Raw genomic sequence first — 24,598 nt, 5'->3', positions numbered from 1 at the left:
GATCGAGAATTGAACATAGGGCCTTTGCTGTTGGATGTTTCTTAGAAAGGAGCCTGAGGCAGCACCTTACCTGTGATACTCCATGGGGAGTGCAGTCCTAAGGAAGTAAGAGTGAGGGAAAGGGGAGTGAGGCAGGGATGGAAGAGAGCAGATACAGGCTGTGGTATCACTGCGCTGACCACAGCTTTGCAACTAAACACAGCTGCTTGCTCAGGCCCACGGGATGTCTCCCGAGGAGCCACGTGGAGCCGCCACATTTTAGAACAGATGTGGTGGAGGCGGGTGAGGAAGGAAAGACAAGCAATGTGTCTCTAGTCTCCTTCCCATCTCCCTCCTCTCATTGGTTGGAGCCTACCTTGTGGGTGGGGCTTTGCCTTCCCCACCCTTCAGAGAGGGTCACCCGGTCCCTCCCAGAGCCACCCAGGGAGCGAGAGCCTCTGCGAGCACAGCCCAAGCAGTACGCAGGCTCAGGGGTCTCTTCTTGGCAGCTGGCCCCCCTGCTGGTGGCGGCAGTGGCTTTATGACCACATGGGACCAAGTAGCAAGGCAAATGGCCTGAGGGGCAGGTGAGGTGAGCAGATCTGGGGTGGCACGTAAACTAAGTCCGGTTTCTTGAAATCAGTGCATGCTGCTTGCAAAAATGATCCTAATTTTAGCAAAGGATTTGGAGAGGAAAGGCTAGGGGGACTGATGTGGTCGGCAAGCATAACCTTCTTTCGCCTTGTGGGCAGGCACGTTGGTCCTCATGTCTGGCAAGAAGTTGAATAAAATCATGGTCAGCTGTCTCTGCCTTCATCAAGGAACTGAACTGAAATTGCAACAGGAAGCTGCGATATTCAGAAAAACCCCCGTTACTAGGAACTCAGCTATCCCAAACCGTCACTAAATAGGAATCTACTGCTGCAGAACAGAAAACTACCAACTTAGCGCTTACAACCACACGTTTGTTATCTCACAGTATCTGTAGGCCAGGAGTCTGGGCACAGACTAACCCATTCCTCTGCTCAGGGTCTCACATGGCTGCAATAAGGGGTTAGCCAAGGCTGCAGTCTCACTGGGGGCTCAACTGGAGAAGGATCACTTCCAGGCTTACTTGGGTTGTTGGCAGAACTCAGTTCCTTGCGGTTGTAGGACTGAGAGCTTCAGTTTCTTGCTGGGTATTGGCCAGAAACCACTCTCAGTGACTAGGGGTCACCTGCAGTCCTTGCCACGTGGGTTTCCTTAGCCTGGCCCCCTGCCTTCTCCAAGCCATCAAGGGAGGAAAAAAAGAGTCCAGCAAGATGGGTACCACCATCTCATGTAACATAATCCCATCCACATAATCGTGTATACCTGTCACCTTTGCCGTGTTCTGTTAGTTAGAAGCAAGTCCAGGCAAGTCCCAGCCACACTCAGCAGAGGGGATGATACAAGGGCATGAACACAGGAGCTGGGATCATGGGGGCCACCCTAAGAGCCTGCCCACCACACCTCATTTTGCTAGAACTCTGCTTATAAGCAAAAGCAGCAAATAATGAAGTAAAAACCACCACATGTTTATATCAGGAATTAAGTTTAAAAAAAAAAAAAAAACTCTGTGGGATGTGCTGAGTCCACCTGTGTCACCAGCCACAGCTCCCGGATCTGAACCAGTAGAAAGATGACCTAGGGTCAAGTCCATTCTTCCCCTGCCCCCACGCCCCACCCTGCCCCCCACCACGTGCCCTTTGTAAAGCAGAGAAATGGGCTCAATCAACAGAAAGGGAGTCCTAGCCTTACCCAGTTGTCAATATTTAAAAAGCTTTTCCAACATTAAAAGGAACTTCTTCTGCTTAAATATCAACAAACCAGAACATTCAATTACCTAGAAAATCCCCATTCCTAAAATGTTCAAGGAACCTGAGCCTGCTTGAAAAAACAAAGACAGAGCTTCTGCATCTCACGTGATGGCCATTTATAGATTTGCCACAAAATGAACAGCCACTGAAGGAAGGCTGTCATGAGGAACTCAGATTTGGGGCAGTCCTGGCCCCCACCTGCAGCTATCTGTTCCTTGGGGCCCTTTTCCATTGCTTCCAACCGCCCAACGCCTGCCTGGCCTCACCTATGCCCAGCCACTATGTCAAGGCATAATTGACTGAGTGCCTCAGACCAGTCCAGGCTCCACTGAACCCATCAGGGCAGGACAATGAGGTGGCTCCTCAAAGGAGGAAGGCTATTTCTAAGGCTCATGGTTGATGGACCACAGTAGCTGTGATTATCATTTTAATTGCAAGGCCATCACAATCTTATATTCATGGTGTGGATTTCAGAGACCACAAAGCACTCTGCAGCCTTAAAAACAGACTGTGGAAATGGTCTGTGCTTCAGACTAGAAGTGACCCATTATGACATCTTTCTTTCTTGGCCTCCACATTGCAATCAGACTCTCCCAGAAAGGAAAGATCTTACCCTCCCTTTTAAGGTCTGACGCAAATAGTGCCTCCTCTGGGATCTTTTCCCCAAACCCATGTTCATTCCCATTCTCTCCAGGACTCAGCCCCCTCGTCCTACTCCCCTACCCAGAGCTCCCTTAGAACTCACTGCTCCTACCACTGATTTGACAACAACCCCCCACAGAATTCTGACAGCTCTTCCTATGGTGTTTTGAGACATTAAAAAACCTCACACTCTATCTTACACTCTCAATGGGACACCCTGTTCTTAACAGGGAAGAAGCATGTCTTAAACTCTGCAGAGATCCCTACAATTGCCTGAGCTCTTTGCACATTGGCAAGATTTTTGCACACATTGTTCTTGGTACTTGGCACATTTGTACTCAAAATAGTTCCCCAGTTAAGTTCAATTTTGTAAACTTTCCAGAGTACTCACAGCTTTTTTATTTTTTAGGGTAAAGAATATCATTCGTATAAAGCCCTTGTGCTTGCACACGGTATGCTTAATACATGGAAGCTGTTTTCATGGCTTAGAACCTATTGTCATTACTGACCTGGGGTTCACGGTTTGACATAAAAGGACCAAAGCCAAGATGTGTCAGCCTTTCCAGTGTTTTGGCTTTTTGTTCGACACGTATATTGAGGGATGAGGTACACTCAGTAAAATCTCCCCTAGTGAGTGGACAATTCCCTGAGCTTTGAAAAATGCATACAGTTGCCACTCAGTTTCTTCAGCTGAAAGTTGCAGCACATTATAATCAGGATTCTTCGTCTTTTATGTGGTCTCATGCACTCTTTGTCTATAATACTGTCGAGCTACTTCCAGGAAAATGCCCTTTTTCCTCATCTTGGCCAGACTAAGAGCCACTTCCCCAAGTGGCTTTGACCTTGGGTAGCAGCTCTATTGAAGGAGCAAATCCAGAGTCAGAACAGAGTTTCTCTGCAAGGATCAGGGCCCCATGTATTTCTAAGAGGCCTCACTTGGTTGCAAGAATGTGAGAATGTGGATGAGTCGTAACAAAACCCATCTGGATATCTCCAAAATTTGACAATGGGCTAAGACGACTGATAGGATAAAATTTTTCTTTGTAAACATACGTCAAGTCCTGTCTCCGTTGCCTCAGACGTGGGTGGAACAGGTAGGATGGGTGGGAGCATGGGCTGCAGAGCGTTAGTGCAGGGACAAAGTCCTACCCTTCCTTATGTCCCCAGCACTTAGCACAGCACGTTGCTGGTGTCTGTTGTGTGACCGAGTGAGTGGTCTTAGGTTAGAGATGGGACAAGACCATGCCATCTCGGGGTGGACTTACCCATCACTCATAGGTGTCTAAAGACAGTGGGGAGAAGACCCACCAAGAGGGGCCCTGTGCGTGCTCTCAGATGGGGCCCCTCCCCTCCATCCTGAGAGACCTCAGCGGACTCCTCACTTCTGTGATTGCAGAACTACTTTGAGAGCTACCTGGCCGTTGCCTCCACTGTACCCTCCGTGCTGTGCCTCCTGGTGAATTTCCTGCTTGTCAACAGGTAGGCTGCTTTCCTCCCTCTCCCAGGCCCCTGACCTTCACCTCCAGCCTCATCCACTCCCCTTTGGTCCACAGTTGCTTCTCTTCTGCCGGCTTAAATGTGTCCACTAAAGTAGGAAGCAGGCAGTTCAGACTCCTCCATGAAGACTGAGAGTCAGATCGGTTACCTGGGACCCTGCCTATGGAATGCCCTGTCAGGGAGCCACACGCTGCCACATGGGGTCAGAGCTGACTGTCAACAGCTGCCTGGGCCACAGGGACACCACGGATGGTGGGTGGGGCCCGGAGCCGTCGAAAGTTAAGAGCCTGGGGACTTCTCCCAACGCAGAGGGCACGGATTCGATTCCCGGTCTGTCAGGGAACTAAGATCCCACATGCCGCGTGGAGTGGCCAAAAAAAAAAAAAAAAAAAATCAGAGCCGGAAGTTAAGAGGCTGGCACCCCACCACCCTGGCTCTCACTGTATGGGAATGGGTCACCCAATGCTCAGTGCCAAGCTGGTAACAGCAGCTCATGAGTCGACCACCCAGCAGCTCAGTGCCAAGCTGGTAACAGCAGCCCAGTCGACCATGGGCGTGGTCAGTGGGCGACTTCTGACACAGCATTTGTGAAGGGTGGGATGAACTGTGGAAGAAGGAATGATCTAGGAGATAGCCCGTGGCCCTTTCACCCCACTGGGTGACTGGTGCCATCCGTTCTCCATTTAGGTTTACAGGGGTAACAGCCTGAGCTACTTTGCCTGCATTTCCCCTAAGCTATCATTAGCTGATAAAGGTAGCTACGTTGTGATTCAGAAACTTGGGCATCTCTTGGGCACGGCCTACTGAAACCTTAGGTCGCTGGTGGCAAACCTGTTTTACCCAACTCTGCTCAGTTTGTAGTGACTACCTGGATCTCTGCTTAAACAGGATTCTACGGCAGGTCTGACCTCAGAGAGCGTGCTGTGATTGATTATTGATGTCTGTTCTGAGTCCAGGAGGAGAGAGGGCAGCGCATGTGCCTCAGGTGTGCTAAGCCTGAATAGACCAGTCTTTCCGAACATATTATGTTGTGGGGTTATTCCAATGATCTGTTGTTGCAGAAAAATGATCCCAGAGCATGGTGGCTGAAAACACTACCACTATCTCTCATGGTTCTGGGAGTCAGCAGGCTCAGCCAGCAGCTCTGGTTGGCCCTCTCTCATGCGGCTGTAGACAGCTGGGGCCTCCGCGGGGCACCTCTCTCTCTGTCTCTGTCCCTCCCCTCGGTCTCTCGCAGGTTGGCCTCAGGTAGCAGGACTTTTCATGTTGTGGCTGAAGAGCAGGCGCTCCAAGAGAGCAAGGCAGAAGCTGCATGGTTTTGGTAACCTAGTCTCTGCAGTCACATACTGTCCCTTCTGCCCACTCAGTTTTAAGGGACCAGGGACCCCACCTTTCAATGGAAGGAATGTCAAAGAATTTTGCACGCCTCTTAAAACCAAAGTGAAGGCTGAACGAGCAAGAGGGAGAATGGTCTGAGATGGCCTGGGGGCCGAAAGCCAGCTGGCCCCTAACCTGCCTGCTCATGCCTGTCCCTGGCACACGGGGCTACGGTCAGTGTCCTGGCAGGAGGAACGCAGCCTCCAGAGATCCCGCCCAGAAGGAGGCAGGGAATGGTGTTATGAGCAGGGCAGAGCTGGGTCCCTGGCAGTGACTCAGAAGAGAAGGCATGAGGAAAGGAAGGGCATGCAAGAAGAGGACGACAAGGAAGAGGTGACAGAGCCATGGCGGTGGGCAGTCCCTCGGCCTCTCACCGCCCTCTCTCCTTTCCAGGCCCCTCTCATGATCCTCTGTCCAAGGTGGAGGTCAGGAGATGTGCGCAGGACCACAGTGCCAGGAAGGGCTGGCCTGAGCTGGCGTCTTACCTGGCACTGCCCCCTCTGTGGTTGTGAGGTCCAGCAGGCCGGAAGCCAGCTGGGACCGGGGTTAGCAGTGGCAGGGAAGGCCCAGCCTCAGGGCCCTGGGCAAATAATCTCTGATGGTCGTAGTTAGCATTCCGAGCATTCATAGCCCTTGGAGGCATTCTCTCCTTTAATCTGCAATGGCCAAGAGCAGCAAATTTATCCCCCTGTTTTACAGATGGGAAAACAGGCTGACAGAGGTGACCTGCCCTAGGTCATGTGGCCATTAAGAGGTTGGAGCCAGGATTGGAACTGGGACCCTTCTTCCCCCACATCCGTGCTTGGAACCTCTGGGCCACCTGCCTCCTAGTTCTCCAGCTTCGCAGGACCCCTTCCTGCAGCCAGAGCCGCATCTCAGACCTTATAAGTTGAGAGCCCATTTCTGCCCTGGCTTCAGGCTACTGGAGGGAAGGAGGTGGTGAAGAAGGTCTGGGTCTGTCTGCAGTGGGCACTGCCCTCCCGAGGATGGCTGGGAGCTGGCTCTGAGGGCTCAGTGTTACAGGGCATCCTCCAGAAGGGTCCTGCCCACCCCAGGGCCTGCCTGTGCCCTTTCCCGGCTCCAGGAGAGGGGTGAGGGCCATGTGGAAAATGCTCCCAGCCTCTGTCTGTTTCTGGACAGTGGGAAGATGGTTTGGAGCTAAGTTGTTTTTTATTTAATGTGCGAGATTGAAATGTCCCCTTTTCTCCCCTCCTGGAGAACCCTGGCTTTCTCTAACTGGCTCATCCATAATCGCCAAGTGTTTTATTATGTTAAATCTGTAGCATCATAAATACTTATGAGGAGGATTTACATTTTGGAGACTTATGCAGAAATCAGTCCCCTGGGGTCCTGAGCCCTCGTGAGCAACGGAGGGAAGCTGGCAGCCTGGGTACATCTGGCAGCCCTCTCCAAGAATCTCAAGTCAGTATGACCTGCCCCAGGGTCCCAGGGCTGGAGCTGTCACTTCAGACGTCCCCTGTGCCAGAGCAGAGCCACCAAGCCTAGGGCAGCACTTGTCTAGACTTTCCCTAAAATCCCAACAGTGTTACCACCCCCTGGGCCGCTGTCCAGGTGGAAGGAGCAGAGAGTAAGGCAGCGTGCCCCCGTTAGTGCATGTGGGGTGGACTTGCACGGGGCACATTTTATAAAGCTTTACAAGCATCGACAATAGCCCCAGGCAAGATCCCTGAGGGCTTGGAGCCCCTGCAGGGAAGCTCCAGCTGAGAATGGGTTCTGCAGCTGGCAGTTAGCTGGCGAGGAGGAGACCTGTGCAGGTGAGGGTGTGACGGGGGAGCAGAGGCAGAGTTGGCAGCTGCGTTGCTTTTGTAATGCATTTGGTGTTTACCTCCTCCTCTCGAACTCTGCCCTCCTCTCCCTGCCCTGGGGATGCCTGGGTAAGAAGTCCCCCAGCTCTCTCCAAAGCAACTTTCCTGTTCTAGCAACTACTTACCTTGTTTTGACAGGCACAGAGAGCTTCTGGGATGCCAGCAGCACTCCTGGGGTGGACCTTTCCTGCGCTGCATCTGGGAGGAGGTGGTTGGAGACAGAGGCCATTCCCAAGGTTGGCTGGGATCGCTGCTGCTGTTTCCAGCTGTCTCCCTGCCATGCTGAGGGGGTCAAAAAGCAGAGCATGAAGGGGAGCTTGAGGCCCAGCGTGCACTGCTGGGACCCCTTAGTTATCAATTTGTGCATCCAGCAGGTGTTTACCAGGTGCCTGCCAGGCCCTATGCCAGCCCTGGGGGTGAGAACGAGATGGAGCCCTGTCCCTGTGCTGCTTCTCATGTCTCCTAGTCTGTCCTTTGCCTTCTTCTTGCCCCAAGGAACTGCTAAAACTTTGGGGCATTAGTCCCCAGCCTTTCTCTCCACTTGAATTTTTTCAGATTTAGAAGCATAAACTGGAAGAAACCTGAGCTTTTTCTTGTCCCACCTCTTCTTTTTCAAGGAAACTGAGGCCCAGAAAGGTTGACTATTTGCCTGGGGCCACACAGTGAATTGGTGGCAGAGTTGGCAGGGTTTCTGTCTCTGGACTCAGGCTCTGTGCCCCTGTGGCTCTTATCTTTGGGGTGGGTGGGGAAGCTCCAGCTCCTGGGAGAGAGTTGTGGGGGGGAACTGTGTGACAGGGTTGAGTATGTAGCGTCACCCTGAGCATCAGAGTAAGGCCTGGCCACCAGCCTTCAGGGCACCTGGTGTGCATTTAAAATAGATATTCAGGGGCCCCTGGGGTCCAGGTGCTCACCTGACTGCCCACCAGCTCCTGCCCAGGCCAAGTCCCCTGCAGACCCTGGGAAGATGTGTCTTGATGTGGAGTTTCTCAGAAACAGACCCTGGAACAAGGATTCAAGTGCAGGTAGTTTATTTGGGTGGCCACAGTAGGAGAAGGGGGGAGACTGGGAAGGGATGGCAGCCAGTAAAGGAAGCCTTATCAAGCCAGCTCCCATAGAAGGGGACCGAGCTTCAGCTGCTCAGAACTCTGGCAGCCAGTGTGGAACACACACCTGAAGGGGTGGGAGCTGGGGTATTTATCCACCCACTTCCCCATCACTGGCTGAAGGCTGTTCTTGGAAGGTGTTAATCAATCACCTGTCACTTGCAGCCTGCTTCCTGGTAAGAGGGGAGGGCAGGAGGGCAGGGCACCCATTGCTCAGAGGTGGAGTCTCTGACTATGTCGCTCCCCAGCTGGAAACCCTGATGTGCCTCTACGTGTTGGTTGGCACTCTTGGTAACAAAGGAAAGAGACACAAAAAGGATTTTCTCATTCTTTCCCTAGAAAATTAAAGTCAGGGCTGCCTCCATTGCTGGATCTAGGGGAGTACAAACGTCCTTCTCATCCGCCGGCCCTGGGTTCTGTGTGTGCCTACTTGGCTTCATCTCAAATGTGACCTCTCCCCATGCAGCTGGCCAGATAGGGACCAGCAGCCCCCGAAACAGTCCTGGCAGAGACCCAGCTTCTCTCTACCTTTGAGTCCCAGCGATGACTGACTGGCCCTGACTAGGGCTCATGCTAACCCCTAACCCAATCCAGTGGCCAGAGGTATGGGTGGGACACTGATCACCCCAGACCAGGTCGTGTGCCCTCATTTGTGGATGGGTTGGTGTGGACAGTATGACTGTCCACCTCCGCAGGACAACTTGGCATGGAAGGAGTGCTCTTGGTGGGAGGGATGCTGGCAGACAAAGCCTGTATGCCCACTCCACACCCACTCTGAGGATCAAGTCTTGGCACTTATCAGTTGGACTAGGCCCTCCAGGGTGGGGCTCCGTGTCTGTCTGGTATCCTCTGCTCTCAGTGTCACCTGCAGCCAGAGTCCATTTTAATTCCCTGAGTGTGCTACGCTCTCTCTCACAAGATATGTGCACTCACATCCAGACATACCTTACACTCCAGCTTAGGTATCGCCTCCAAAAAACCTATGAGATGCCCAGAGTGGGTTTCGTGCCCCTCAGATGTACCCAGGATGCCCTATGGCCCTGCTGATGGAGCACTTTGCACACTGGAACAAAATGCCTGTCCCTCATCTGTCCTGTGTCCCGGGCATCCAGCCCAGTGCTGGACACACAGTAGTTGGCCAGTGTATTTGTGGAATGAACATACCAGAGAGGATGTGCCTTAGCAAGACAGCCATGGGCTGGGACTCAGCAGACCTGGGTCCTCATCCCAGCTCCTCACACCACAACCTTGAACTACCCCTTCACTTCCTCGGACTTCCTTCTGCCCCTGACACAGCCCAGGCAGCACCTGCTCTCCCTTCAGCCAAGGATAGGAAGGAAACTCAAATTAGCCTGGGGCCACAAAAACACCTTGAAAAAATCCTTTCTTGCTTTTCATGCTCATCATTTCACACCTCTTTATGTATGTATATATTTTTCCCTACCTTTCACATCTTTCTTTTTTTATCCAAAAGAAATTTGTGTATAACTAATCTGGATTTTCTCCCAGCCGCCACCCACTGGTTAGCAGGAAAATTAACTAAACATCCAATCTGGTTTAAAGCTTAGTCTAATCTGATAATTTAAACAGCCTCTTTAGATGATGTTCTCTCTCCCTGGAATAAAAATGCAGTTTCACAGAGAGCTAGGCTTCCCTGCTTCTCCCTGCAGGACAGTGTCTGGGCAGGTTGGAGGCTGGTAGAGGTGTAAGGCTTACATGCAGGAGTGGGGTTGGATGGGGGGAGCTGGCTCTAGCTTGGCGTCAGCTGCTGCCCATGACAACTGAGACCATCACAGGAGCCTCCTTCTGCCCTGGCCACCTGTTCTGGGCCACCCATGTTCCCTTCGTTCCCAGGGAGGCAGTAGAGTGTCATTCTGACAGCACATGTGGGAGCAGCTGACTGACCTTGGGCAAGTTGCTTAGCCTCTGTGAGCTCGGTTTCCTTATCTGTATATGTGGGGTAGGTAAGAATACCTATTTTGTGGAGCTGGTGTGAGAATTCAACAAGTGAGCATTTAGAAACCACTTAGAAGGGTACCTAGCACAAATGAAGTACTATCTCAGTGTTTGCTTTGATGACGACAGTGCTGGTGATGATTTTCTTCTCTTCTCCCTTCTCTCCCTGCCACTGCTAAGTTTTGGGGGAAGGAATCCCAGTGGGTGGTTGTTCTGTTTAAACACTAGACAAAGCCAGCGGGAGCTCATCCCCGTGGCAGGAGGAACGGGGGTCTTGCCTCAAGAGCCCTCATCTCCTGTCCTTGAACCTCACAGCAAGATGCAAAGAAGCAGCATCTGAGAGCATTTGCCCTGAGCTGGGTACCGCTGCCTGGTTCTATACACTCTATACCCCAGAGATCCTCACAACCACACCTTCAGGTGGATTGATTCTCCTTTCTTTTGTACAGATGCAGAAGCTGAAACCAGAATGATAGAGTCCCTAATCCAAGTCCACACAGGACTGTGAGCCAGGAAGGCAGGATTCAGACGCAGTCCTCCTGACTGCAGAGTGCACGGTCCCAGCCACTGAGCACACCTGCTTCCCTTAAGAATGTTCACCAACCCCAGCCTGGCATGGGAGGCCCGAGGGGGTCTCTAACCGCTTCTGGTATCCTCGCCTCAGGGTTCCGATTCATGTCCGTGTGCTGGCCTCGCTGACTGTCATGCTGGCCATCTTCGTGGTGATGACCGTGCTGGTGAAGGTGGACACCTCCTCCTGGACCCGCAGCTTCTTCGCCGTCACCATCGTCTGCATGGCGATCCTCAGCGGCACCTCCACCATTTTCAATAGCAGCGTCTTCGGCATGACTGGTTCCTTCCCCATGAGGAATTCCCAGGCGCTGATATCAGGTGAGAGCTGGGGTCCAGACAGCTGAGCAGGTCAGTCTACTTGGGGGTTATGTGAAGGAGCCAGAGGTGAGCATGTGGTAGCCCTTCCAGAAAAAGAAATGAGTGTTAGTTGTGTTTCCATGATCTATTATTGTGTAACGAAGCACCGGAAAACTTCTTAGTGGCTTAGAACAATAAGAATCATTTCTTTGGCCCATGGATCTGCAGTTTGGGTAGAAGTTCGCAGGGACAGCTTTCCTCCTCTGCTCCACGTGGCATCAGCCAGGATAGCTCGCCTGGAGCTGGAGGATCCACTTTCGAGATGGTGTGCTCACCCAGCTGGTGTGGTGGTGCTGGCTGTTAGCTGGAAGCTCAGCTGGGGCTGGGGCTGGGGCCAGGGTTTCTCTCCATGTGGACCTCACCACGGCTGCTTGGGCTTCCCCATAGCATGGCCTCTGGGTTGCAAGAACAAGCATCCCAAGAGGTCCAGGCAGAAGCATTATTTCCTTTTATGACTTAGCCTTGAAAGACATTTAGGGGCACTTCCACTATAGCCATAAGCCTACCTGGATTCAAGGGAAGAAAACACAGACCCACATATCTCAGTGGGTGAGTATGAAAATCATACTGTAATGGGAAGGGAGACATAGTTGCAGCTCCTTTTGGAAAATACAGTCTGCCTACCAAGTGCGTTCCCTGAACCAGCGTTCCTCTCTTTCCCTCCCTCCTCTCCTCCTTTCCCTTCTCCTGTCCCCTTTCCTACTCGTTATTTTTCCTTTCCCTTACCTTTTCCCCCTTCTTTTCTCCATCTTTTCTCCCCTCTATCTGTATTTTCTTCCTCTGTAATTTTGTAGAAGACCTACTATGTGCCAGGGATTCAAAGATGAACAAGACTCAGCCTCCCAGGAGCTGATAGCCTAGTAATAAACTCCTCTGTTACCCTGAACTTTGGCATTTTACGGGGCTGCTGACATGACTTGGGCCGACCCCTTTAACTAAAATTTTGATCCTAACCTAAGCCTGTTGCCTAGAGCTTAGCAGTTCTGTTCTCTCACCCAAATGTCTCAACAAGATAAAAAGGAGCTGGGTCAGGAGGAATCTGTGCTTTCCCAGGAGACCACCATCCCTTAAAGCAAGACTGGGAGCTCAGCTGCTCTGTTCAGTGTCTCTGCATGTCCATGTTGTGTGAAGGGGTGCAGTAAGCATTTGCCCACTTGAGAAGCATTTTGCAAAGAATCTGCTCTGTGCCCATTAATTGATAATGCCTAGTAGTATGTGACAGGGATGACAAATACCTGGACAGGTGTATATCTCCTCCCCGTTCCCACACCAGTGCCAGACATCACTAATCGATCTGTATCTTTCCTCCTAAGTGTCTAAATCCTTCTCAACATAGCACTGGAGACACTTACTGTCAACAGATCAGAGTTCAGATGTGAGCTCAAATCTGTTTGCCATTTTTGATATAAGATTAGGCTTCTGGCTGTATCCTCAGAGAAACCCTTGGGTGTAAAGTAAAATAAAAGCGGACCCATCGCTAAGTTTCCTGAGTACATTCAATATGCCCCTAGCAGTCCTTCAAGAAGGGCATGCCTAGGCTGAGGAAAGTGCCCCCTGAACACTGGATTTAATCCCTTCTGTCATCCTGGTCTCTTGTCCCCTCATCTCCCTCCATCCTGCTAGAGGATGTATTTTTCAATATAACAACCTTGCCGGCTATCTCTCCAGGAGCCAGTGACCAAACACACCGATATGTTGGCAAGGCGCCCTTCAGGTTCATCTGGCCACCTGTGAACCTTCCAGAGAAGGAGACTCTCCCGTGCATTTTTAAGAAAGTCCATTTTTGAAAAAGTGGAGAAATCTAGTACTCATACTTCAGTATTAATTACCCTGGGCCCTAAGCCGTTGTCACCACTGTGTGCAGCTCCCAGTGGGCACCCATCACCCTGGAAGATTCGAGGCGTCCCGATCTTCGAGAGGCCTCAGTGCCACTCACCAGCCCCCGTTGTTTTTCGTCCAGAGGAGCCCATCTGTGAATTCTGTGTGTGTTGGCATCTGAGGAACAATTCATTTGTTTTGTACTGGTGTTTTTTTAAGTCCCTCGTTTGCATGTATTTCCATAACTGATGAGATAAAAGTAGGGAGTCATGAAGGATGAGCTCCCGGAGGCCTGGTTTGTTGTTGATGATAATATTATAAATTCTCTACAAGTTGGGAAGAGAGAGAGGAAAATCAATAGGCAGTGATGTTAAGATCTCTTCCTCAGGGCAGCTAGGGAATGTCTTACGGAGTTTAACTCCAGTTCTTACAAATCACCTAGGTGGGGGTTACAGCTTCTCAGAAGTTGGCACCCTCTTGGCAAAGAGTTTACCCTGTTGTTGCTGTTTTGATGTAGGAAGGACAGAAATAACCAAACACCTAATTGGGAATCTGAGAGGATTTATATGGCACTTCTCAGTACCAGACACTGTCCTGCTTTACATGTAATGATCCTCTTAATCTTCGTAACAGCCCGAAGAGGTGGGTTTTAACATCCCCATTTTACAGATAAGGAAACGGAGGCACAGAGAAGTTAAGTGACTTGCTGAAGGCCACACACGTAGAAGTGGTAGAGCCAGGATTGGACTCAGATGTTTTGATTCTAGAGTCTGTGCTAGAATTAAAACATCACTATGCTAACTTTCATTTCTTTGCCCTCCTCTCAAATCCCAACCTCTGGCCCCACCCAGGCTAATAGAACTCATATTGAGAAGGTTGGAGAGAAAAAGGGCCGTGGACTGTTTCCGGCAGAGCCACAGAGGTGTCAGGCAGAGAGTGGGTGAGGCAGTGAGGATGGGCATCGTGGTGGACGAGGGCCCAGCTGTCCCTCTCCCACCTCTGCTCTGTGCAACAATGGGCAGTGAAGTGGTGCCTGGTCAGACCTGCCAAGTAATGACAAAGCGGCTCGTGCCCACACGGACCAGTTGGCTGTTTGCAGTCAGTGGCCCTCTTGCCTCCTTGAGACTCAGTTCCCTGATCCTCTAATGCAGGCAAATCCATCTGTGCAGCCAGGCAATCCTGCATTCACAGGCACTTACTGTGTTGATCCTATTGGATGTGTCCATGTATTCATTGTTTTTTCCATTCACTGTTTCCATTTCCATCCCACTGTGGTCTCGTGGGAGGGACAGGACAAGTATGAGTGCCATCTTCCAGGCAAATAAACAGGCTGAGAGGAGTAATGATCTGCTCACACGTGACCATGTATAAGCTCTGACTCGTGGCCAGCACCAGTTGACCACCCACGGTTGTGAGGGTTCAACAGAGAAGCAAGACACATGCCCTGCTTCCCAGAAGTGACTGTGTGATTGTGGTGAAGAAGGGGACTGACATTTGTAGAAAGCCTGCTGTGTGCTGGGCCCTTTCTAAACATCATCTCATTCAGTCCTTGCTCTGCAAGGCAGGTGTCATTGTCCCCATTTTACAGATGAGCAAACTCTGGTCCCAAGAAGTCATGTTGCCCGCAGGCCGGAGCCTCTTTCCCAGTGTGGTTGCTGGGCGGTTGGGCCCCGGGGCAGGGAGAGGAGCTCTCTGAGATGTCCCACCCCTGAATCTAAAGTTTCTGACCCCATCAGAAGGGCAATAAAGAGAGATGGAGGGTCGAGGGTCGAAGGTGAAACCAGGATGCAGGTGAAACCTTGGAGGCCATTTGCCTCCTCAGGCAGCAGCCTCTTCCATGCCCCTTGGAGAAGAGCTGGGCTAGGGATACCCTCTTAGAGTCAGAAAGCTCACGGCTGCAGGACCCTCCGGGTCTGCCAAGGCCTCGCCATACTGTGAGAACAGCAGCATTCTTCTCAGCAGGGACAGCGTGAAGCTGGAGCAGAGCGCGGGCGGGCCTGAGAGGCAGGGAGGATGGGCCCGCCCTGACCATCTGCGGGGTGTCCCACGCTCTCCGCAGGAGGAGCCATGGGGGGCACCCTCAGTGCCGTGGCCTTGCTGGTGGACCTGGCGGGGGCCAGTGACGTGACGGACAGCACCCTGGCCTTCTTCCTGACGGCGGACGTCTTCCTGGCGCTCTGCATCGGGCTCTACCTGCTGCTGCCGCGGCTGGACTACGCCAGGTGAGGCCCGCGCTAGCTCTCTGCGGCATCCTTCTTTCATGTATGCTTATACCTTTATCCTGTCTACTTGAGTTCTTCTGTCCTCTAGCTAGAGCCCATGTTCGCTTCCTGGTTTACTGCCTGTCTCCCCGCTGGAGTGTGACCTCCCCTGAGGGCAGAAATGCTGTGGGTTTTGTTCTTTGCTGTATCCCATGACGCGAGCTGTGCCTGGCTCATAGTCGTTGCTCAGTAAATTGGCTGGGCCGTTGGACATGAGAAGTTGGCTTTGCGTAGCAGCCCCAAGCAGCTAAGCAGCTAAGCAGCTGGAGTCTGCATGTTTTCCGTCAGAGAGGGCAGGTGGCGGAAGTGGGACCTGAGGGAGGATAATGATGAAAAGTAGCTCCTTGGGCTGAGCACCTCCCCTGCTCCTTGCTCTGTGCTCAGCCCGGCCTCATGGGGCTTCTCCTTTAAAGCTCACACACCCGCTTCTCTTGGGGTGCAGCACTGTGCCTTATCGTAATTATTCCCGTTCACACATGAGAACACCAGGCTCAGAGAGGCTGAATTACTTGCCTGAGTCCCACAGCCCGTCGGCAGCAAAACCAGCGTTCGAGCCCAACTCCAAACCTCTGTTTCTAACCCCTGTCTCTTGGGGCCTCTCTCGACCCTGCAGGACCTCTTTCCTTGCCTTAGTCTCTCTCGCTTTCTCTCTCCTTCCTCCTTTTTCTTTTTTGCTTCCTGCTGCTCTTTAAAAAACAACCCATGACTTTTTCTTGCTTTTTATTCTTTTCAATGCATTTTCATAGCCATTGTCGTATTTGATATAGGAATGGCAGGAATTATATTCCCCATTATACAGGTGACTAGACGGAGACAGGGAAGGCCAGGTGCTTGGCCTGTGGTCCCACAGCGTGCGAGCCGCAGAGCTGGGGGAGAGCGCGGGTCCTGGCTCTGCCGGATCCACGGGAACCTATTTGGTGTGGGGGGCACCGAGCTAAGCAGTCCATCTTTTTCACTTAGGATATATGACAACCTTGTGCAGTTTTTACTGTATTTTCCCATTTTACCGATGAGGAAACTGAGGCTTTGGAGAGTTAACAGACATGCCCAGGTTTCTTACCTGGTGAGTCGTAGGCGGGGATTGGAATCTGGAGCCGTTTCCCGGCTGCACCATTTCCACTGCATCCTGCTGCATCCCTGGCTTGTGACTGCGAGGCCCTTCCTGACCACTGACTCCTCCTGTCCCTGTGAGAGCCGCCTCGTTACTCCCCAGAGCCCCCTGCCTTCACCAGAACCCTGAATCTGCCGGGGCAGGTTGCTCTCCCCAGTTAGAGGATTGTTGTAACTTCAGCTGGCCTCCGTGGCCTCAGGAGGATAAAAGGGGACTGAGTGATGACACCAGGTACCCCAGGTGGCTACAGACCTGAGTCTGCCCACCCCCTCCCTGCCCCTTCGGGGCTGTCGTCAGAAATTACCCAGTTGTGCTCCACGATGATGTCCCTGTGATTCCTGGGGTCTGACTGGCTCGCTGTCCTCCCAGCCCCTCATATACTGCCTGACACCTTGTTGCTGCTGATGAAATTATTTTGAGTCAGTGAACAGAAGGCAGGAGGTTCCCACCACTCCTGGCTGTTTCCCTGTGTCCTGTTTCAGGGAGCCTCGCGTGGGCTGTTTACACCGGGGTGGCCAGCCTTCCTTGTTTGCCTGGGACTGAAGTCCCAGGGGTTCCCAGGACCGGGAGCTTTCAGTGCTAAAACCAGGATAGTCTCGGGCAAACCAGGGCAGGTGGTCACCCTAGTTTTCAGTCTCACTTAAGCAAGCCAAAATCCTTTCCAGCTGAGCGCGTGAGACGAGAGAACATCCCAGGGCTATGCCAGCCCATGGAAGTTCCTGTTTCTTTGCACATTAACACTTTGGTCAAGACTTCTGGGTTTACAGAAGCCCCTTAGGATGGAGCTTTAGAGCTGTGCTCCCAGGGCTGCTCAAACTAAATCTTACTTAAAAGGGAGCCCACAGGTGCTGCTGCACCCAGGAGGGCTGGGCTAGGCTGCCCCATCCCACTCAGGAGGAACTGAGCCTCACGCAGTGGTGGAAGCTGCTGACTGCGGTAGGGTGAGATGGGGCAGTTAGATTTGGAAGAACTTACGAAGAAGAGCTTTGACCAGAAGAACTTGGTGGGCAGCTTCCTCAGAGCAGACTAAGGCCAGGACTTATTGCTGAGTAGAAGCAGAAGTAAGAATAGTCCTTTCTCTAAAATAGTGATTGGGAAACAAGGCAAGGTTCAAGGCCGAAGTGCTCAGCTCAGCATTACATGGAAAAGTGATTCTGGGGAGGAGTCCTCCCACTGACTCGCTTATGGACAGTGTGTAGGCTCTTAGGATGGGAAGGCTGGCAGGGATCTCAGAAGCTACAGCTACAGAACCCCTCCATTTTACAGAGGAGGAAACTGAGGCCCCGAGAGGGGAGTACCTGGCCTAAGGTCACAGTGGGGAGGCAGAAGTAGTGCTGAAACCAGAACCCAGCTATCACCAACCTACTGTTCTCCCCGGCCCCACACCAGTTCTTCTGTTTGAGATATATTAATACAGTCAGCCCATGTCTCCTGGTTTTTAGGCACCCAAGGCCCAGAGAGGTTGAGTGACTCAGGAAAGGTCACACAGCAATGCAAAGAGACCCAAGCCTTTTCTACTCTGGTCAGAGTAGCAGAAATTGAAAAAATTGATCATATTCAGTGTTGAGTATATGGGGGAAAAGATACTTTTATAGGCTTATCAGTTCTTTCAACAATTATGTTTTGAAGGGTTATTCTGTGCCCAGAGATTTAGCTGGGAACAGCCAAACGTGTCTTTGCCCCAGAGAGCTGTCTTCTATTGAAGGAGACAGATGATAAACCAGTAAACCAACACAATGATTATAAATTGTGGTCAGTTTTTTTTAGAGAAACAGGTGCTCTCATGGAGATTGAAGGGTTAGGTTACTTTAGTTAGGGTAGGTAGGTGGTACAAAGCAGAGATAAATTGGTTCTACCTATCTGGAGAGCAGTATATCAATATCTATCAAAATTTTAAAGGTACAAACCTTGTGATCCAGCAGTTCTTCTTCTAGAAATCTGCTCTACTGAAATACTAGTATATATGTGCAAGGATTTATGTATAGGGACATTCATTGCACCATTATTTGTAGTAGAGAAAAACTAGAGCTAACCTAAATGTCCAGCATTAGGGGAGCAGTTAAATCGTCTATCCATACAGTGAAATACTCTGCAGCAACAGAGACAGAGCCATCTGTCCCTGTGTGAAAGGATGGCCACAAGATAACTCTTCTTTAGGCAATTGTGTGTATACATTTATGTATAATAGTTATGCATGTATTTAGGCAGTTATATAATGTATTTATCTTATGTTAGTTATACGGTTGCAAAAAGTTTTACAATAGGTATAGTTTGATCCCACTTTTGCTTAAGAAACATAGCCGTGTGTGTGTGGTGTTTGCACATGCATGCAACAATATACACCAGACTTTTAATGATCTGTACCTCTAAGGAGTGAGACCAGCGGTGGGAGGTGAGAGTTCTTGTTCTACTGTATCATTCCTCTTATGTATTATTTGGGTTTATTGCATCAGGCATGTGTTACTTTTATAATTTAAGATTTTAAATTACTTTTATATTTGAAGAATAAATGCTACTTTAGCTCCACCTCTCCCCACCCCCAAAACCAAACAAAAATCAGTGAGTGAAGACTGGATCCCAGGCTCACCGTGCAGTGGTCAGTGCTGGTTTCCTCTCTGCCTGCTCATGGCACGGCCAGCACCACAGAACAATGGACTGGAGTCCAGCCTTACAGGCAGCTCTGGGACAGGAAGGCTGGGGACTGTGCAGGCCTCCCTCTGGCCGCCCCGCAGCACACGTGTCATCTGAGGGCATCCTGGGGCTTAGGCTTTACATGCTGGACCTAAAGACCCCCTGAAAATCTGAAAATCCCAAGTGACCCTGCTTTCCAGCCCCTATTACCGCCAGCCTCTCTCCTGCAGGTACTATATGAGGCCTGTCTGGCCGGCTGTGTTTTCTGGTGAAGAGCAGCTGCCCCAGGACTCCCCCAATCCCCCTTTGGTGGCCCCTGGATCCAGCAACTCCCAGACACCACCCCTCCGCCCCATCTTGAAGAAGACTGCCGGCCTGGGCTTCTGCGTCATCTACCTCCTCTTCATCACCAGCCTCGTCTTCCCCGCCATCTCCAGCAACATCGAGTCCCTCAGCAAGGGCTCGGGCTCGCCATGGAGCACCAAGTTCTTTGTGCCCCTCACCACCTTCCTCCTGTACAACTTTGCCGACCTGTGCGGCCGGCAGATCACAGCCTGGATCCAGGTTCCAGGGCCCAGAAGCAAGGTGCTCCCCGGGCTCGTGCTCCTCCGGACCTGTCTTGTCCCCCTCTTTGTGTTCTGCAACTACCAGCCCCGCGTCCACCTGCAGGCAGTGGTCTTCCAGTCTGACGTGTACCCGGTGCTCTTCACCTCTCTGCTGGGGCTCAGCAACGGCTACCTCAGCACCCTGGCTCTCATCTATGGGCCCAAGATCGTGCCCAGGGAGCTGGCCGAGGCCACTGGGGTGGTGATGTCCTTTTACATGTGCTTGGGCCTGGTGCTCGGCTCAGCGTGCTCTGCCCTGCTCGTGCACCTCATCTAGGAGGGGCGACAGCTAGACCTTGGTGCTGTGCGATGCCTGGGAGCCTCAGCAAGATGGGCAGGAAGTGCCAGGAGGGCCCAGGCGGCGAGCAGGAAGGACTGGAGTTGGGCTCTGCAGAGCACAGAGCACACCCGGGCCTCGTTGCTGCCAGGGAGCTGGGACCAGTGCTGTCCCCGGGACCAGGTAGACATTCCAGATACTTTGACAGATGTCCTGAGATGTTTTGAGGACCAAAGACACCTGAATAAGGCACAGTTACAAGTTACACAGAAAGCTCCTTGCCGATGGGTACATTCTGCCTGTTGTTATTCCCTCTTGGGGAAAGCGTTGCCAGTGTTCGGCTCTTGAGTTGTTACAGGGTGAGTGCCAAGACCGTCTACAGGCCCTTTGCCTTCTCCCAGCCTTGCTCCTTCCAGCTGATGGCAAGATGCGAGACTCCTTAGCCCTCCCTACCCAGAGGAGGTCCCCCTGGGATGGCCAGTCCTCAGGCCTAAGACCCAAGCCTGTGCAGACCCCCACTTTCCACCAACCAGACTGGGGACCCTGGGAAGACAGGCCTTCCAGGAGCCCTTCCTTCCCTGCACATGGGCTCCAGAGGGCCTCCATGCTGTACCCAGGACCAAGCATGTCAGGTCTGGATTTCAAACAGGGATGCTTAAAGTAGTCTATGGCCTGGGTCAGGGCAGGGTTTAATGTCCATGTTTACAATATGTCAAGGCCATTGGTTCAAGGGCCTAATAAATACCTGGGTATTTAATGAAAGCCTTATTGGTGGCTGTTTTAGGGTCTTGGCAGGAAACAGCGTACTCAAATTGAGTAATTTAAGGATATTTGAAGAGTGGGTGTAGGAACCCTAAGGGGTTATGCATTATATCCCAGAGGTATTGGGCTGGCCAAAAAGTGCTTTTGGGTTTCTCCGTAAGACGTTGGCCAACCCAATAGTAAGGCTGTTCTACCCCAGGCCTGAAGGGAGGGACACGTCCAGCCTGCTGTGACCCACACGAGGCATGTTCCCTCCTCCCGTCCATCTCCTCCGCGCCCCTGTGGACTGAGTCACAGCCAAGGAGCAGGCGGAAGATGGAGGCTGGACTGGAGGGGCAGAGGGTGTCCAGAGGGGGCCACTAGCCCCTTCACCTTCCTAGGTTGGTTTATTATGAACATCAGCTGAGCTCTGAAGCTTTCATCAACAGAATTAGGTGTTGCTTTGTCCTGGTTTTTTCTGGGTAGTCGTATATTTTGAAGCTGTTGTTTCAAAAGGCAACCCTCAGGTTCTGAGGCCCACACACACTTGTGATTACCTGACATGAGTAGTAATTTATATTTTTTCAGGTTCCTTGAAGCCTCCCGCAAGGCTGTTCCTTGGGGGAGCAGGCTGACATGGGAATCCGAGAGAGGAAGGAACTAGATCAGACCAGGAGTTCTTTCTCAAGAGTTGTGCAGGAAGCACAGAGCTTGCCCCGAGAAGTGGCAACCCTGAGAGCCGTGAATCAACCGGCTCCTGCTCTGAAGCGCACCGGATCCGAGATGTCCTGTGGACAGCTGATTAAACCTGGAAGCAGTCAGTAATCCACCCAGTGGCAGCAGCTTATCTTCCCCACCGACTCGGCTGATACACACTCCCTCTCTTTGGCGAGAGAATTGAAGAGGACACTGTTGAAAGGTTTTCTGAAACTTGATACTTGAAAAAAAAATTTTTTTTATTTTAAAAATAAATTCTCCCCTCCCGTTGGCAGGAAGTTGAAATCTCCCCCTTGGTTTTTTTTCACTGACTTCAATGCTGTTGATCATTTGGGGCATCTGTCTGGGAGGTGAGGTGACTCATCTCAACCTCAGGTATCTTATAAATGGGCAGCATGTCTGTTTTAAGGTAAAACAGCAGTCTGAGCTCAGGGGTAGGGACCACCCTGGAGCTAACAGAGGAGGAGGGGTGGGGGTCTCGCATGCTGTGTTGAAGGGGGGTAGCTTTCCCCTGTTAGTGAGTTGATTTGGACTTAGCGTGGAGTGAATGGGGAAGAGGGTGGCCAGCGTGATGATGCAGTGTCGTGGGGAGCTGAGGAGATGACGGGCTCGGTCAGCGCCAGCTGTGCTGCTGCGGCCGCTGCCGGACGAGGGGCCGGCTGCTTGGCTGGTGGGAGGGTTATCCAGGCTTTTGCCCACTTTTCTTTGTTGCTCACTTTAGTGGGCATTTTGCAAAGGATCATTCCTTCTCAGGGAGGAAGGTAAATAAAAATACATCTCCAAGTAGAGGGGCAGACAGTGGAGTTCAGGCACCCTTGTCCCCCATGTATTGTAATAGCAGCTCATGGGGCTTGTCTGCTCTGGTCATGTGACCCCAGGAGGCTTGTGGAACTACCTCACATGTTTTGGGGCATGAACAAAACTTGCTAAAGAGAAGGGGATTTTTCAGTGAAAGAGGTGGAGGAGAATCCCTGAGAAGTTGCCTTTGTCTAGTAGTACTCTGATTTAATCCCAAGTGGCAGTTTTTAGTGCATGCCCTTGTGTATTTCCATACCATACACATCTTCATTTTCCTCCTTTCATTCAACAAAGAAAGCTAGAGGCAGCCAATTGACTCTTTAACTGGTGGGTTCCTACATGCATGGGGACATGAGGAGGCTTGAACCTGGTGTGGGTATTATTAGCAAAGACCATTCATTCTGCTGTCTTCAGCCCAGTGCTCCTGAGAACATTCGGGACCCTCTAATCAGCTTGGACGTGATGTGAGAGGGGGGTTACTGCAGGGTCCTGGCTTCTGAGACCATGGCATGCTTTACTACAGAACTTCAAATAGAAGAGAGAAAGCCAAAAGTCAGGTGAAAGATTTTATTCTACTGGAGGTTAAATTTAAAGCCCATGCTCATCTTTTTTTTTTTTTAATTGAATTATAGTTGATTTACAATGTGTTAATTACTGCTGTATAGCAAAGTGATTCAGTTATACATATATATATTCATTTTTTATATTCTTTTCTATTATGGTTTATCATAGAATATTGAATATAGTTCTCTGTGCTAGACTGTAGGACCTTGTTGTTTATCCATTCTAGATATAAAAGCTTACATCTGCTCACCCCAACCTCCCACTCCATCCCTCCCACAACTGCTTCTGCTTGGCAACCACCAGTCTATTCTCAAGGTCCATGGTTCTGTTTCTGTTTCATAGATAGGTTCATTTGTGTCATACTTTAGATTCCACATATAAGTGGTATCACATGGTATTTGTCTTTCTCTTTCTGACTTACTTCACTTAGTGTGATAATCTCTAGTTGTACCCATGTTGCTACAAATGGCATTATTTTGTGCTTTTTTATGGTTGAGTAGTATTCCATTGTATATATGTACCACAACCTCTTTTTTTCTTTTTTATAAATTTATTTATTTATTTATTTATTTTTGGCTGCATTGGGTCTTCGTTGCTGCACGCAGTCTTTCTCTACTTGTGGTGAGCAGGGGCTACTCTTCGTTGTGGTGCGCGGGCTTCACATTGCAGTGGCCTCTCTTGTTGTGGAGCACAGGCTCTAGGCGTGCAGGCATCAGTAGTTGTGGCTTGCAGGCTGTAGAGCGCAGGCTCAGTAGTTGTGGTGCACGGGCTTAGTTGCTCCGCGGCATGTGAGATCTTCCCAGACCAGGGCTCGAACCCGTGTCCCCTGCACTGGCAGGCGGATTCTTAACCACTGCCCCACCAGGGAAGTCCAGTACCACATCCTCTTTATCCATTCATCTGTCGATGGACATTTAGGTTGTTTCCATGTCTTAGCTACTGTGAATAGCGCTGCTATGAACATAGTGGTGCACGTATCTTTTTGGATTATAGTTTTGTCTGGATATATGCCCAGGAGTGTGATTGCTGGATCATATGATAGTTCTATTTTTGGTTTTCTGAGGAACCTCCATATTGTTCCCCACAGTGGCTGCACCAACTTACATTCCCACCAACAGTGAAGGAGGGTTCCTTTTTCTCCACACCCTCTCCAGCATTTGTGACTTGTAGATTTTTAATGATGGCCATTCTGACTGGTGTGAGTGGTACCTCATTGTAGTTGTGATTTGCATTTCTCTGATAATTAGCGATGTTGAGCATCTTTTCATGTGCCTATTAAGCCCAAGCTCATCTTAACCCTGTGTGCTTTCTGAATGAAAGTATCTAGTTTCTACTTTACCAGCATCACTTCCTTGGTGGCCGCTTTGTCAGTGCCAGTTACGCCTGCGGTCTGAGTCACTGCTGCTGTCCACCCGTTGGCTGGGGTCAGCCCAATTTCCAGTCCAGCTTTGACCCAGGCAGGATCCCACAAGGAATTTCAGCCCCACTAGCCGGTGGAGGCAGGGACTAGCCACCTGGCCACAGACCCAGGGTACTGGGCAACCTTTCCCTCAGCTGCTCAGACTCCTGGCCCAATGCTCCCTGTGCCAGATGCTTTATCTGCATTATTCCCCCATCTATAGATGAACACAGTGAGGCTCAGAGAGGTTAAGTAACTTACCCAAGATCACTCAGCTACTAAGTGCCCTAGACAAGAAACCTAGGTCTTCCTGAACTCAGAGGTCCTCACCCACCCTGCCCTCATATTCCCATATTGGACCTTCACTTTCTCCTTGGTTCTGTCACCCCTGTTTCTCACTCACGGATTGCTGGAGTGTTGTTCTGAGTAGATATAGTGCCTAGAACCCTGGCCTAGTTGATCTGACTAGTGCAGCTGGCCAGACCCCGTACTGGACTGGGCCCCCATGGATGCAGACCCTGGGCCACG

General features: G+C 51.1%; 1 protein-coding gene across 2 annotated transcripts in view; it reads left to right on the top strand.

Moving 5' to 3' along the window:
* The window catches only part of SLC29A3 (solute carrier family 29 member 3), a 41,886-nt gene extending 20,288 nt beyond the window's left edge, over nt 1-21,598 (top strand). The window contains exons 3-7 of one of the 2 annotated variants that reach the window (XR_014253205.1): nt 3,856-3,938; nt 10,883-11,109; nt 15,026-15,188; nt 19,200-20,210; nt 21,181-21,598. Coding sequence is in view for 1 of the 2 variants with exons in the window: in XM_082424000.1 (XP_082280126.1) it covers nt 3,856-3,938; nt 10,883-11,109; nt 15,026-15,188; nt 19,200-19,851 (1,125 nt within the window). In the remaining variant the exon portion in view is untranslated. Of the gene's footprint in view, nt 1-3,855; nt 3,939-10,882; nt 11,110-15,025; nt 15,189-19,199 lie in introns of both variants that reach the window. The other variant, XM_082424000.1, reaches the window with a different exon arrangement.
* Nucleotides 21,599-24,598: the final 3,000 nt, after the last annotated feature.

This window comes from Balaenoptera physalus (assembly GCF_965194825.1).
Source record: "Balaenoptera physalus genome assembly, chromosome: 14".
NCBI lineage: Eukaryota > Metazoa > Chordata > Mammalia > Artiodactyla > Balaenopteridae > Balaenoptera > Balaenoptera physalus.
Note: the sequence above shows the minus strand (reverse complement) of the source record. Positions and strands in the feature narration are given on the sequence as shown.